The sequence below is a fragment of the Aquarana catesbeiana genome, linkage group LG06, assembly GCF_042186555.1.
Source record: "Aquarana catesbeiana isolate 2022-GZ linkage group LG06, ASM4218655v1, whole genome shotgun sequence".
Lineage (NCBI taxonomy): Eukaryota > Metazoa > Chordata > Amphibia > Anura > Ranidae > Aquarana > Aquarana catesbeiana.
Genome location: NC_133329.1, coordinates 101,116,088 through 101,131,251, shown reverse-complemented (window position 1 = coordinate 101,131,251; position 15,164 = coordinate 101,116,088). Strand labels below are relative to the sequence as shown.

The 15,164-nt window shown below is 44.4% G+C and overlaps 2 protein-coding genes across 2 annotated transcripts in view; both read left to right on the top strand.

Annotated features, from left to right (window-relative positions):
* The first annotated feature begins 863 nt into the window (after window positions 1-863).
* NHLRC4 (NHL repeat containing 4) lies at window positions 864-10,772 on the top strand. The gene is made up of 2 exons (XM_073636538.1): window positions 864-997; window positions 8,941-10,772. Exon 2 carries the CDS (start codon window positions 8,942-8,944, stop codon window positions 10,010-10,012), a length of 1,071 nt encoding a protein of 356 aa, XP_073492639.1. The 5' UTR covers window positions 864-997; window position 8,941; the 3' UTR covers window positions 10,013-10,772.
* The window catches only part of PIGQ (phosphatidylinositol glycan anchor biosynthesis class Q), a 60,982-nt gene continuing 46,694 nt past the window's right edge, over window positions 877-15,164 (top strand). The window contains exon 1 of the mRNA XM_073636537.1: window positions 877-997. The gene's annotated coding sequence lies outside the window, so the exon portion shown is untranslated. The remainder of the gene's footprint in view (window positions 998-15,164) is intronic.

Sequence of the window (15,164 nt, the reverse complement as noted above, 5' to 3'; positions counted from 1 at the left end):
GAGGTGGTCCTGTGCTGTCTGTCCTGCGGGAAGAAGCCAAGCAATTGAGAAGATCCAGGGGAGGACTGTGCGGAAGGCTGGTCTCAAGAGGGGCCTGGTGACTCAATTGGAGGATGCATCCTAACCTAACTTAGCGCACGGTACTGCCAGGTCAGCTTAAAGGTTTTGGTACTGTGTCGCTGTTCATCTAAAACCATTACGTCCTGTGGCAGAGGACTGTTCATCTAATATTACATCCAGTGGCAGAGGAATGTACAACAAATTTTGTTCCTTTAAAGTCTGTGGCAGAGACTTTTTGTTCGTGCTCCATTCTGGCTGCTAGGTCAGTGAGAGAGACCTATCCAGGTGGGTAAAAGATCTTTGGACTGAAGTTTTAATCGTCTCTAAGATCTTCAATCCCTCATGGATCTAAAAAAGGTGTTTGAATTTTTCTGCAACTCCCTTTCTACCTCTTCACTGCTACTTCTTTCAAATTCTTTCATTAAAGCATTGGAAATTTACTAAAGTGACTGGTGCATACATTGTTGGATACAAAGCTCAACATGGACTATAGGATCCTGATGTGGTGAAATTACAGGTAAAGGGGTGACGGCAACAACCCAAAATATTTCAGCAGCTCCTTCGGGGGTTAGTGCTACATGTACATTAATGTGTGTTTTATTTTATTCTTCTATCCTGAAGTTAGTTCTTTTTTTTTTTAAATTACCTCAAGTGTGTGGAGTCAGTAAGGATATATCATGAGTTAATAGGAAGTATTCGGTTATCTTTGTAAAGGAATGTGAAAGAACAAATACCAATTAGCCGTATCAGTGATTATCTAGTGATTCATGTTTATATAGTGTTACCTTTAATAGGTGTTGCTTAATCTTGGTCTCTAACAACATAATATCCAGGGAAGTGCGAAGGGAGGATTATAGGAGAGCGATTCGATTTTGTGGTGTACAAGAGATACACGTCTACCAGGAAGTTTAGAAGTTATCGGAATTTAGAATCACTTGTAAGTACTACAACCAATATCCATTCTATATATACTTTAAAAATGAGGGGAGGGATGCACTGTATGTGAAAAGGTTTGGTCTGTCTGACCCAAATATAGAAAACATAGAAAGAACACCTTGTACCGGAGGTACGGTGAGGAACCCCTTGGGGGCATTAATAGACAGATTAAACCACAAGTAAAAAAGTATAAATTTTATTACAAAATGTCAATAATATACATGTACAGACAATACATATGAAGCATAAAAGCCATATCTAATACCCTGATTGATACAATTGTATAGATTAGTCACCATCCTGGTGCAGGAAGGACTGGCGGCGATTGACACAGTGTATATAACACCTTACATGTTACGGACTGAAAGTCCTTCTTCAGAGGTTTTATGTTATTAATTCAGATGGGTATAGGTTTTCTACAAAAAAAGGGAGTATGCAGATAAATTTAACATTAGTGCAAAGGAATTATATCCATAATTGTTCAGCTAAACAGCAAACCATTCAATGTGTTAACATGACATGTGATATAGAACATGAACTAGTTTACTTACATGCCAAACAATTCACATTGAGCATATATCTGAAGGGATTGACTTGGTCAGGAAAACTCATTGGTCATTAGGGCATTCATCCTCCAAATCCACCAGGCAGCCAAACCGCATGAAAGAACGGGGGCTTGCTTCACTACGAGGACTCAGAAATGGTGGAGCATAGTAAGTCAACCACCAAAACTGGACCAAAGCTGCTCTAATGATATAAAAGATATATATGTATATCAGAATCAATTGCTATGGAGGTATGTCCAACAATCAATTAAAGTGGTGTTCCGGCCGAAATTATACTTTTTAAATAAAAATACCCCTATAATACACAAGCTTAATGTATTCTAGTAAAGTTAGTCTGTAAACTAAGGTCTGTTTTGTTAGTTTATAGCAGTAGTTTGTTATTTTATAAACTTACAGCAGGCCGTGGCCATCTTAAGTGTGGGCATCTGAAGCCAGACTGTATTTCTTCCTGGATCTCAACCTTGCAGATCTCGCACATGCTCAGTGCAGCACAAGCAGTGTAATAGGTTTCAGGTCAGGTTTCCATAGCAATGGCAGTGTCAGATGAAGTTGCCGCCCCTTCCCAGAAGGCATTGCAAACAGGAAATGATGCGATGGGCCGCGGCCAGGGAGGAGGAAGTGAAAAATAAATACAGCAAATATACAGTAGGTGCTGAGAAAAAAAAATTAAAAATATCCAATTCGTTTACAGTGCACAGTTTAGTGAGGGATGCTGAAGAGTTGTAAAAGTGGGTGGAACTCCACTTTAAAGATTAAGGATTAAAGCAATCATTTGCCCTTGCATCTCAAAAAGGTAATTATGCAGGGCAAAATGTACTAATTCCTATCAAATTGGGGGGACTTCAGGGAGAAGGATCTCATGATGATTTCGCACGGCCCCTCCCATTCTCTGCACCAGCTGATTTTAATCTCAATTAACATCGCGATTGGATCTTGCCTTCCTTACAGGTGTTCCTATACCAGCCCACAGGCCTCTTTTTAGATGCTGAGGGAGCGGTCGGTTAGGAGGAAGCACATTCCACTCTTAAGGTTGGTCTATTCAATTTGATAGGTATTAGTACATTTTGCCCTGCAAAATTACCTTTTTGAGATGCAAGGGCAAATGATTGCTTCAATCTGTAATTGATTGTTGGACATACCTCCATAGCAATTGATTCTGATATACATATATATCTTTTATACCATTAGAGCAGCTTTGGTCCAGTTTTGGTGGTTGACTTACTATGCTCCACCATTTCTGAGTCCTCGTAGTGAAGCAAGCCCCGGTTCTCTCATGTGGTTTGGCTGCCTGGTGGATTTGGAGGATGAATGCCCTAATGATCAATGAGTTTTCCTGACCAAGTCAATCCCTTCAGATATATGCTCAATGTGAGTTGTTTGCCATGTAAGTAAACTAGTTCATGTTCTATATCACATGTCATGTTAACACTTTGCATGGTTTTCTGTTTAGCCGAACAATTATGGATATACCGGTAATTACTTTGAAGTAATGTTAAATTTATCTGCATACTCCCCTTTTTTTGCAGAAACCCTATACCCATCTGAATTAATAACATAAAACATTTGAAGAAGGACTTTCAGTCCGTAACATGTAAAGTGTTATATACACTGTGTCGATCGCTGCCAGTCCTTCCTGCACCAGGATGGTGACTAATCTATACAATTGTATCAATCAGGGTATTAGATATGGTTTTTATGCTTCATATGTATTGACTGTACATGTATATTATTGACATTTTGTAATAAAATTTATACTTTTTTACTTCTGGTTTGATCTGTCTATTAATGACCTCAAGGGGTTCCTCACTGTACTTTCGGTACAAGGTGTTCTTTCTATGTTTTCTATATATATTTATATCACTTTTGTAATGAATCTGTAGATCAAAGAGCTGCAGAACAGAGGCTGTTCAGATTTTTACTTTTTAGATTTACACATATTTTCCAAGTAACCAACAGTGGAAAATGAGTTGTTTGTCATTTGTGTAAACCGGCCTTTCCAAACCTTTTTACCCCAATCAAAACCTTGAAATATTTTTAAAGTCTTGGGGAATCCCAGCTAAAACCAATTAATTTAGTGGTTAGGTGGTTAGTAGGAAAAATGCTCTGCATACAGTGGTGGTCAGAATAAAATCCTTACAGACAGCTAAAAATGTAATTGGTGTTATGCAGCTAGCTCTTCCAAGTACTAATGGCCCTGCACATATGCGTGCATCCTAGAATGGGAGATCAATCAGCCACAAGTCAAGAAATGCCCAGCAACCTCCAGAGCAGGAGACTCCAAACGTTCTAAACAAGGTTCAGTTTACTGTCCTCCAGACTTAAGGGGGGCTAGACTGTTGCCATTGGGAGTAGAAAAGGGTCCGACATCAGTGGGAATAAACAATGCCTCGTCTTTAGTATCAGTGGGAGTAATAGCGCCCCATCGTTGTTGTCAGTGGGAGGAATAGCGCCCTATCATTGGTGTAATTGGGAGGAATTTTCCCCATCATTACTGTCACTGGGCCACATTTGTTGGTGTAATTCGGAGGAATTGTGCCCCATCTTTGGTGTCATTGGGAGGAATTGCGCCAAGTATTTGGTGTCATTGGGAGGAATTCTGACCCATCGTTGGTGTCCTTGGGAAGAATTCAGCCCCTTCAATGATGTCAATAAGGGGAATTATGTCCCATTGTTGGTATATCAGTGGATGAAAATAGTGCCCCATGGGCCGTAAAAAGCAAGCAAATGGCCGCATCTGTCCCCCCGGCCACAGTTTGGAGACCACTGCTCTAGAGGAACCCTGGTTGAGAATGGCTGGTGTAAACTAAGGTGCACATTGAGGTGAGATGAAAGTCTCCCATTTTGGATGCTTTTGGCCATATCAGATGATGAACGCATGTCGACGAAGTAGCTACAGACAAGATCTGCTGGAAAGATCTTGATGAAGACTGGACAGATCTCGATGGATACCCTTACAAGGAGCTAATCATATCACTGGTGTCATGCTGCTGATTCTTCCAAGTGGCATTGGCTCTGCAACCATGGAGGCATCATCAAATGGGAGGCCAATCAACCACAGTTCAAGCAACACCTAGTAAGCCCTAGAGTTCCACAAAACCCTGCTTGAGAATGATTGGTGTAAACTAAGGTGCCTTTTTACATGAGGTGAAAGTCTTCCATTCTGGCTGCTTTTGGCTGTCAGGAGACAATCTCTTGTCTGTAGGGTAGATGTAGACAAGATCTACCAGACAAATCTCGATGGAGGAATTGATTAAATAGTTTATAAAATTATGCAGTGTTGGTCCCCAATGATTAGACAATAGCTGGACATTCTATAGCTTGCGGAGCCATACCTTCCTTTCCCTTAGCTTAAATAGGATACTTATGCAACACAAGTGTTCATAGGTATAGCTGTGCCAAAAAGACATCATGAGATGGTTAGACTTTGCTTCTCGTCCAGTTGTTATCAATGAGGGTTATTTACTAATACTGAGGAATGCAAAATCATGTTCAACTCTGCATAGAAACCAATCAGCGTCCAGGTTTTATTGCTAAAGCTTAAATGAACAAGCTGAAGTTAGAAGTTGATTGGCTACCATGCACAGCTGCACCAGATTCTGAGTGCACCAGTTTTAGTAAATCCCCCACAATGTGTCTGACTAGCAAGCTGATGAGCTTCATGAAGTTGGGAGCCCAATATGACAATCAGTGTAGGAATACAGAGTATTTATTCAAAATAGCTATTCTCATATTGTATTTATCAGTGCATTGTACAGTTAAACTAATCTGGATACCAACAAACAGAAACATAGATTTATCGAATTTGTGGATGACTGCATGGATTCCTTTAAATTGCAGACATATATGAGAAATCATAAAATTCTGCTATGCTGATCTTGGATCCAGTTGGAGGTTTGGATGTCCCAGACTTCAGGAAGCTTTCCCGCTGCTTGCCACCAATGTCACGGAACGTCCCACACTCCGCTTGAGTGCTTCCGTCATATACCACTTCCTCCCAGTCTGTATACAGATATCCCAACCTCTCTGAGCACAAACAAGGCGACACTTGCTTGTTGCTACCAAGAACTGACTTTATTTAGAATCACAATTACAAGACTTTATATGCTGTTGGAACCTCCTCTAACAATACAACTGTAACTTAATTAACATGACCTAATTATCTAATCCTTTATACAGCCTAGGTGACTGAGACATGACCTTTCGCCCAGACTTGTGGTCACCGAGCTTCACACAGTTATATCAACACAATAGCTGGAGCTAATTACAATTAACAATACAAACAAAACCTAATTAACATGAGCTCCAATAGGAGTCGTCCCGTCTCCTACATTGTATAGAGGACAATGTGATCATTCAATTAACATACATCCTGGGAGATATTGTGGACAAATATTACTGTCCCATTTTAAGTAGTCCAAGATATATTTTCTCCCTCACCCTGTGCCAGGATGGCACAGGGTGCCTTAGACATAAGATGTATTCTGAGTTCCACGGGCCCCCCCGTCACAATATTCACTAATAATCAGGGCTTTTTTTCTCAGAGAATAGGTGCAGGAACAGCAACAACAGATCCCCCCCCCCCCCCACAGACAGCATCAATAGGCCAGCTACAATAGACTGCTCCCTCAACAGTAAATCCAGTCCAACAGCTGACCCCCACAGCAACAATAGTTCACCCGCCAGCAACAACAGACCTCCCCCCCTGCAAAAATAGATTGCTTCCAGAGACAATAGGTCCCCCAGCAGCAACAATAGACCTCCCCAGCAACAATAAACCCCTGCAAAAAATAGCACCTCCAGTAACAATAGATCCCCCAGCAGCCAGCATCAATAGACACTGTAACACAATCCAGCACCCCTTGCCATTACATACATTCAGTGCTGAAGGTGCCGAAACCGCCTTCCCCCGCGTTCCCGCTGAAAAAAAGCCCTGCTAATAATATAGGAAATGGTCATAATGCTGTCAACAGACAAGCAGACCATCATGGCCAATTTGGGATTTTTCCAACTGAACAGTTTTGCATTCTTCTTATACTTAGACATACAGTATATGCAAGGTGTTGTAGAATAATTGTCAGTTATTGGAAAGTGTCAGCATGCTGTAAAATATTTGAAACAGATGGATGTTGGTGGTCAGAAACATCAGAATAATCCTCAATGACTTATAATTCTCTTAGTTTATTCTCTACTCAACTCACAAAATCCTCTGCTATTTAATCCAAATCCAAAAAATTAAACATGTAGTTTTACTACAGGCAGATCTGAATGGCTGGATTTCCAATGCTGGAGCCAATAGCCCTAAGCAACTCTACTCGGTTAGGATTACCTCTTTAATAGTAGGACTGCTTTCCTGGTCCTTTGACTATTTCTACTGATAATGGAAAAAATATATAACTACGAATACGAATATACCTTATTAATTATGTCTAATAGTAAATCCAGCTCTGCCAGTATGGGAACCCTGGATTACAACTCTGGATTACGCTGTGCCCCAACCTTCACCACCTTTCCCCCTCTTTTCCTTTAATCTTTCAGAGCCATTGCAAAACCCTTATGCCCTGTACACACGATCGGATTTTCCGACGGAAAATGTGTGATAGGACCTTGTTGTCGGAAATTCCGACCGTGTGTGGGCTCCATCACACATTTTCCGACACAAAAAGTTTGAGAGCAGGCTATAAAATTTTCCGACAACAAAATCTGTTGTCGGAAATTCCGATCGTGTGTACACAAATCCGACGCACAAAGTGCCATGCGTGCTCAGAATAAATAAAGAGATGAAAGCTATTGGCTACTGCCCCGTTTATAGTCCCGACGTACATGTTTTACGTCACCGCGTTCAGAATGATCGGATTTTCCGACAACTTTGTGTGACCGTGTGTATGCGAGACAAGTTTGAGCCAACATCCGTCGGAAAAAATTCTAGTATTTTGTTTTCAGAATGTCTGATCAATGTCCGACCGTGTGTACGGGGCATTAGTGTTTCAAGTGTTTCAAGGTATGAGCATGTGATGTCCTTCAAGGACTCAGTGGCAATCGCCAGGCTCATACACTGTCATGTGAGGAGAGGTTGACATCAACTCTGTGTAATCAACTATACAGAGGTTAAGTAAGGTTGGTCAGGGTTAAGTTAGGGCTCCGGGAAATTATAGGTTATAAGGGGGCTGATTTGGGCAGAGTCTCTTTAAGAAGTTGGCAAGTCAGCTCATTAACCGCTTGCCGACCAGTCATGTATCTGGTACGCCACCAGTGTTGCCAACCATCAGTAATTTTACAGACAAATCTATAGATTGAGAGGTGCTGGGTAACATGATATTCTTTACAGTTAAAGGTGGCAAGACAAGAGAGGCTATTTGATTTTATTGCTATTGTTTAGTTTTTTCACTTTTTTGTTTTTATTGTTTATTGTGATAACTGTCTATAAATATCAGGGGCTGATAATTTCTCATTCTGTGTTGACCTTTTCAGTGTAAACCAAGCAAATTACTTGTTATGGGTATTGTCAGTATTTCCATATTGTGTTTAGACTGTTTAAAATATCAATTGTCTTGAATAGGAGTTCTGTGATTTTTCAGGTCGCCAGTAAAAAATGTGTTCGGTCAGTAAATTTTCCATGTTTTGTCAGTAAAAAATGGAGGTTGGCAACACTGTACGTCACTGGACTTCAAATGGTTATATGCCTGTAGCTGCAGGAATAATCCTAGTAGCCGTCTTAGAGCCAACGGTTGGCTCTCTTTTAAAAGCAATCCTAGCAGCTAACTAGCCGCTGAATTGCTTTTACGCAATCGACCAGCCAGCGCTTTCACTGGCTGTTCGGAAAGCCGAACAAAAACTGGATATGCATTGTTCAGCTCAGGGTTATGATAACCCGAAAGCATTGACCTGACATCTTCCGGTTTACTTGAATGAAAACAATGTCATTTTCAAAATTTAAAAGCGTTCGAACACACCCATCTTAGTGTGATCAAATGCTTTTAAGGACAAAGGAGGGATTTGGAGTCTTATAGACCCCAGATCTCTCCATAAAGTGTACCTGTCACATGCCTATTGCTGTCACAAGGGATGTTTAGGGCCCTCTGATTCCTCCTGTATTGAATTGTATTGTAACTGTACTGTCTGCCTTTATGTTGTAAAGCGCTGTGCAAACTGTTGGCGCTATTTAAATCCTGTATAATAATAATAATGTTTACATTCCTTGTGACAGTGTGAAAATAAATAAATAAAGTATTCTGTCCCCCCCCCGTGCTCACGCACAAAGGCAAACTAATAGTGATTGTTACATGTAAACAAAAAGTGCCAGAGAAGGCCTGGTTTTTGTCCATTTAATGACAATCCCAGTTTTGGGTGGACTGACCTTTTACATCTATTTCCCTTTCAGCATGATGGACAGTTCTTTGGAGTTCTGTCGCCAAAAGGAAGATCTTGTCCGCACAGTGAGGACCCTGCAGGTTGCCACTCAGAACACGCTACAGAAAACAGTCCCTCTCCTCTCTTCCCAGATGGGTCTGGGGCTCCTAAGACCTTCCCATGTAAATCAGCTCTCCGAAAAGACCAGTCAGGTTTGCAGAGACCTAGAAAATGTTGGTAATCTGCTCCTATTTCGTCAGGATGAGCTCATTCAGACAATATCAGTGCCCAGGACAGGAGGCTCTAATTCTCTTCAATGGTGTTCAGATGGCTCTCTCTATGTATGTGGATATAATGGACCCTATGTTCACTTACTAAATAGCCATGGAAAACCCAGTCAAGCCCTTTATTGTCGTGATGATGACCTCTTCCTTCCAGATAGTATTGCCATGACCCGTCTTGGTTCTATAGTGGTCACTGATATCGCCAAAGGCGTTGTGCGTATTCACAATCCCACCTCACATCCACCTTGGGTGAAGGTCGGTGGTCATTTCCAGTCTCCAAAAGGTATCGCTGTGGACTCATCTGGGCAGATCCTAGTTGTAGAATACATGACTGGAACAGTCCAGGCTTTCCACATAGACAGAATTCATCGAGTACATGGAATTAAAAAGGTTTCTGGTCTTCAGGGTCCACAGAACATATGCGCTACGTCAGATGGGGGGTTTGCAGTGTCTGAGGAGTGTGGAGATGTTAAGTTATTTACAAGCAACTTAAAGCTTTGTGGTTCCATTTCAGAAATATACCAGCATAAGTTTGGGAATCCATCAGGAATTTGTGCTGACCCTGAAGGGAACATATTAGTGGCTGATGTCCAGAAAAGGAATGTCACCCTCTTCCCAGTTAGCGGGTCCCCCATTTGTATTGTCTCCAAGGGCCTTTGCAATCCATCAGGCCTATCATGCTCTCCATTTGGCCTCCTGTATGTGGCAGATTCTGGGGACAATTCTGTTAAGGTGTACAAGTATCGTGTAAAGCCATACTATGCTCCCATCAGCCCTAGGAAATCTGGAGACGCTCAGTCTCAGACCCCAAGGGCATGAGGGCACCTTCACCCACTGATACATACCTTCGCCATCCTTCACTGTTGTTGGGAGCTCTTTGAAATCCTGGTATAAAGAAACACATGGCCATCTTCTTGATCAGGCTGCAGTGTTTAGGCTTCAGGGGCCCTTTGCCCAGCCTGAATCCTGTCACATAGCGGAAGCTCTGACAATGACCAAGACTGAGCTTACACAGCAGTAAGAACCAGGACTCCTGCAGGTGAACCTTGTGGCAGAAGAGTACAGTATTTGAGTTGGCGGTGGTGGTGGTGGATCCCTATCAGGAAAACTTGTCACTTTGCCATGAAAAGACACAGTGGCAGATTTTCTCTATGAATGCCTCTCAGAAAAAAGATGATGTTTGTAGAAGACCATTTGTCATTTAAAAATTAATAATCTGGTTGTTTGCAGTGGGCAGGACCATTATGCAAAGAGCAATGGCAGACTGATAAAGGATTGGTTTTGATTGGTTGCTGTGGTTTATGAGGGGCATCATTATTCTTTGAACTACTTCATAAAGTATATTTTTATGTAACTGTCTGCAATCGTCTCTCTGATCTGGCACACCTAAATGGTATATTTCTTAGCAGAACAATGTAGTGATGATGTACAATCATAGGATGTATTGTATGCATTGTGCTTATAAGATTTTATGGGAAATATAAATGAATGTGGTGCAATATATGTATTTTATCGTGTATGTATGTACCTTGAACTGTATCCTGTGTATTGGGACAATAAACTCTTTTTTTTATCTTTATTGTTAAGTTTATTATTATTGTTAAGTTTACTTTATTATTAAGATTTTCAAGAAAAATGAACAGAGGTTACAGAGCGTAGTTATGACATTCTTCAAAACAAATAGACCTCAAAAGAGGATAAACACATACAAGAAATCAGCTGCTTAAATTTCAAAGGCAGGCCAAAGCATATAATGGAAGAACGTCAAAATAATCAAAATAATAAAAGAAATACAATAATGAGACATTTTGCTGTAGGAAGTTGTTACCAAAGAGGATGGATAAGCATTGATAAAGTAACATATTAGGGCATAGCAAGCGGAGTACCATACACTAGATTGATCCCAAGTTTCCCAGATTTTGTCAAATTGTGGTAGCGTTTGATTGGCAGTTGCAGTGAAATACTCCATTCCGTGGATCTCAGAGATAGTTTGGAGAAACAGGGAGTAGGGAGGAGGTTTCTTCGATAACCAGCACAATATAATATGATAACCCTACAAGTAGCCAATACTGACTTTTTAACCCAGGAAAGGGAAGACCCAGTAGATAGTTTCAGCAAGCTTTGGAGGGTAGACATCACCTTATGCCGCGTACACACGGTCGGACTTTCCGGCATACTTGGTCCGGCGGACCAGAGTGTGCCGGACAATCCGCCCGTGTGTGGGCGGCGGCGGACTTTTCCGGCGGACTTCTTCCCAAAAGCCCGCCGGACCTAGATTTTAAACATGTTTGAAATCTTTCCGTCGGACTCAGTTTCGGGCGGAAAGTCCGCTCGTGTGTGTGCTGGTCCGACGGAAAGCCCGCTCGTGTGTAGGCTGGTCCGACAGACCAAATACGACACGAGGGGATGGTATTGCATCTCGCGCTCGCTGCAATAGGAAAAACAAATCTTCCTATTGCGGCGAGCGCGGGGCATACCAGGCCCTTAGGTCTGGTATGGATTATAAAGGGGAACCCCGCTACGCCGAAAAAACGGCGTGGGGTCCCCCTAAAATCCATACCAGACCCCGATCCGAGCACGCAGCCTGGCCGGTCAGGAAAGGGGGTGGGGACGAGCGAGCGCCCCCCCCCTCCTGAACCGTACCAGGCCGCATGCCCTCAACATGGGGGGTGGGTGCTTTGGGGGAGGGGGGCGCCCTGCGCCCCCCCCCCAAAGCACCTTGTCCCCATGTTGATGAGGACAAGGGCCTCTTCCCGACAACCCTGGCCGTTGGTTGTCGGGGTCTGCGGGCGGGGGCTTATCGGAATCTGGGAGCCCCCTTTAATAAGGGGGCCCCCAGATCCCGGCCCCCCACCCTATGTAAATGAGTATGGGGTACATGGTACCCCTACCCATTTACCTAGGAAAAAAGTGTAAGTAATAAAACACACTACACAGGTTTTTAAAATATTTTATTAAACAGCTCCGGGGGGGGGATCTTCCTCCGGCTTCGGGGGTCTTCTTCCGGCTTCGGGGGTCCCTCCGCTTCATCTTCTCCCGGCGTCCGGTTGGTTCTTCTCCGCTCTCCGGCCTCTTCTCCCGGTGTCGCAGGTCTTCGGCCGGCCCCTCCGCTCTCTTCATGTAGCTCTATTGCGAGCGGAGGTCCGGACTTCTGGGCTTCTGGGCTTCTGGGCTTCTGGGCTTCTGGGCTTCTCTTCTCTTCCCCCAGATGTTGACACGACGCTCTCTCCGGCTGGACTGGTCTCTGAGGGCTGCGTTGTGACTTATATAGGCGGAGACCCCGCCCCCATATGATGTCACAGTCCCTGGGCATGCTGGGACTGTGACGTTTTAGGGGGCGTGGTCGACCACGCCCCCTAAAACGTCACAGTCCCAGCATGCCCAGGGACTGTGACATCATATGGGGGCGGGGTCTCCGCCTATATAAGTCACAACGCAGCCCTCAGAGACCAGTCCAGCCGGAGAGAGCGTCGTGTCAACATCTGGGGGAAGAGAAGAGAAGCCCAGAAGCCCAGAAGCCCAGAAGTCCGGACCTCCGCTCGCAATAGAGCTACATGAAGAGAGCGGAGGGGCCGGCCGAAGACCTGCGACACCGGGAGAAGAGGCCGGAGAGCGGAGAAGAACCAACCGGACGCCGGGAGAAGATGAAGCGGAGGGACCCCCGAAGCCGGAAGAAGACCCCCGAAGCCGGAGGAAGATCCCCCCCCCGGAGCTGTTTAATAAAATATTTTAAAAACCTGTGTAGTGTGTTTTATTACTTACACTTTTTTCCTAGGTAAATGGGTAGGGGTACCATGTACCCCATACTCATTTACATAGGGTGGGGGGCCGGGATCTGGGGGCCCCCTTATTAAAGGGGGCTCCCAGATTCCGATAAGCCCCCGCCCGCAGACCCCGACAACCAACGGCCAGGGTTGTCGGGAAGAGGCCCTTGTCCTCATCAACATGGGGACAAGGTGCTTTGGGGGGGGGGCGCAGGGCGCCCCCCTCCCCCAAAGCACCCACCCCCCATGTTGAGGGCATGCGGCCTGGTACGGTTCAGGAGGGGGGGGGCGCTCGCTCGTCCCCACCCCCTTTCCTGACCGGCCAGGCTGCGTGCTCGGATCGGGGTCTGGTATGGATTTTAGGGGGACCCCACGCCGTTTTTTCGGCGTAGCGGGGTTCCCCTTTATAATCCATACCAGACCTAAGGGCCTGGTATGCCCCGCGACGGGGCTAGCAAGGTGTCAATCTCGCCGATAAAAGCGGCAAGATTGACATCCTTTTCTAGTCCCGTCGCACCTGAGTCACGTTCAAAATGAACGGACTTGTCCGTGTGTGGGCAAGTCCGTTCATTCTGAAAGTCCGCCGGAACTCCGGCAAAAGTCCGTCGGAAAGACGGGCGGACTTAGCCCGCCGGAAAGTCCCGGCGTGTGTGGGCAAGTCCGTCCGTTTTAAAGTCCGGCGTATCTGGCGGACAAAGTCCGTCGGAAAGTGTGCCGGACCAAGTAGGATAGAAAGTCCGCTCGTGTGTACGCGGCATTAGCCTTGTATTAGGGAGCATTGCCAAAAAATTTGGAAAAGAGACCCAATGTCAGTGCCACCACGCCAACATATTAGAGAAATAGAAGAATCACAACAATGGAGCACTTCAGGGGTTCTGTACCAAAACATTAAGGTTTTGACAGTAGTCACTCTCTGCACCACACATCTTTATGATTTAAATATAGATGTCCAAATCTTATCCCAACAGGGTGAGAGTTGTGACCACTTGCACATATAAGAATGAAGTTCTGTATCAAGTGAGGTGGCTTCATGTAAGATTTTGTAAATATATGAGATTAAGTGGAGTTCATAAGGTCTCTGGGCACAAGTATATTCAAATATAGTGGGTTTACCTAGGTTACACGATGTCAAATATGGACATATGAGTAGTGCATTTGTTTGGGTATATCATATTTGGATTGTAATTCTCAAAAGGACAGCAACTTGCGAGTAAGTTATTTCAGCATCGTTGGTATTAGTGGGAGGAATAGTGTCCCATCATTGGTATCAGTGAGAGGAATAGTGCCCCATCGTAGGTATCAGTGGGAGGAATAGTGCCCCATCATTGGTGTCAGTGGGAGGAATAGTTCCCCATCGTTGGTATCAGTGGGAAGAATAGTGCCCCATCATTGCTATCAGTGGGAGGAATAGTGCCCCATTGTTGGTATCAGTGGGAGGAATAGTGCCCCATTGTTGGTATCAGTGGGAGGAATAGTGCCCTATTGTTGGTATCAGTGAGCGGAATAGTGCTCCATCGTTGGTATCAGTGGGAGGAATAGTGCCCCATCATTGGTATCAGTAGTAGGAATAGTGCCCCATTGTTGGTATTAGTGGGAGGCATAGTGCCCCATCATTGGTATCAGTGGGAGGAATAGTGCCCCATCAATGGTATTAGTGGGAGGAATAGTGACCCATCAATGGTATCAGTGGGAGGAATAGTGCCCCATCAATGGTGTCAGTGGGAGGAATAGTGTCCCATCATTGGTATCAGTGGGAGGAATAGTGCCCCATCAATGGAATCAGTGGGGGGAATAGTGCCCCATCATTGGTATCAGTGGGAGGAATAGTGCCCCATCAATGGTATCAGTGGGAGGAATAGTGCCCCATCATTGGTGTCAGTGGGAGGAATAGTGCCCCATCATTGGTGTCAGTGGGAGCAATAATGCTCCATCATTGGAATCAGTGGGAGGAATAGTGCCCCGTTATTGGTATCAGTGGAAGGAATAGTGTCCCATCATTGGTATCAGTGGGAGGAATAGTGCCCCATCATTGGTGTCAGTGGGAGGAATAGTGCCCTATTGTTGGTATCAGTGAGCGGAATAGTGCTCCATCGTTGGTATCAGTGGGAGGAATAGTGCCCCATCATTGGTATCAGTAGTAGGAATAGTGCCCCATTGTTGGTATTAGTGGGAGGCATAGTGCCCCATCATTGGTATCAGTGGGAGGA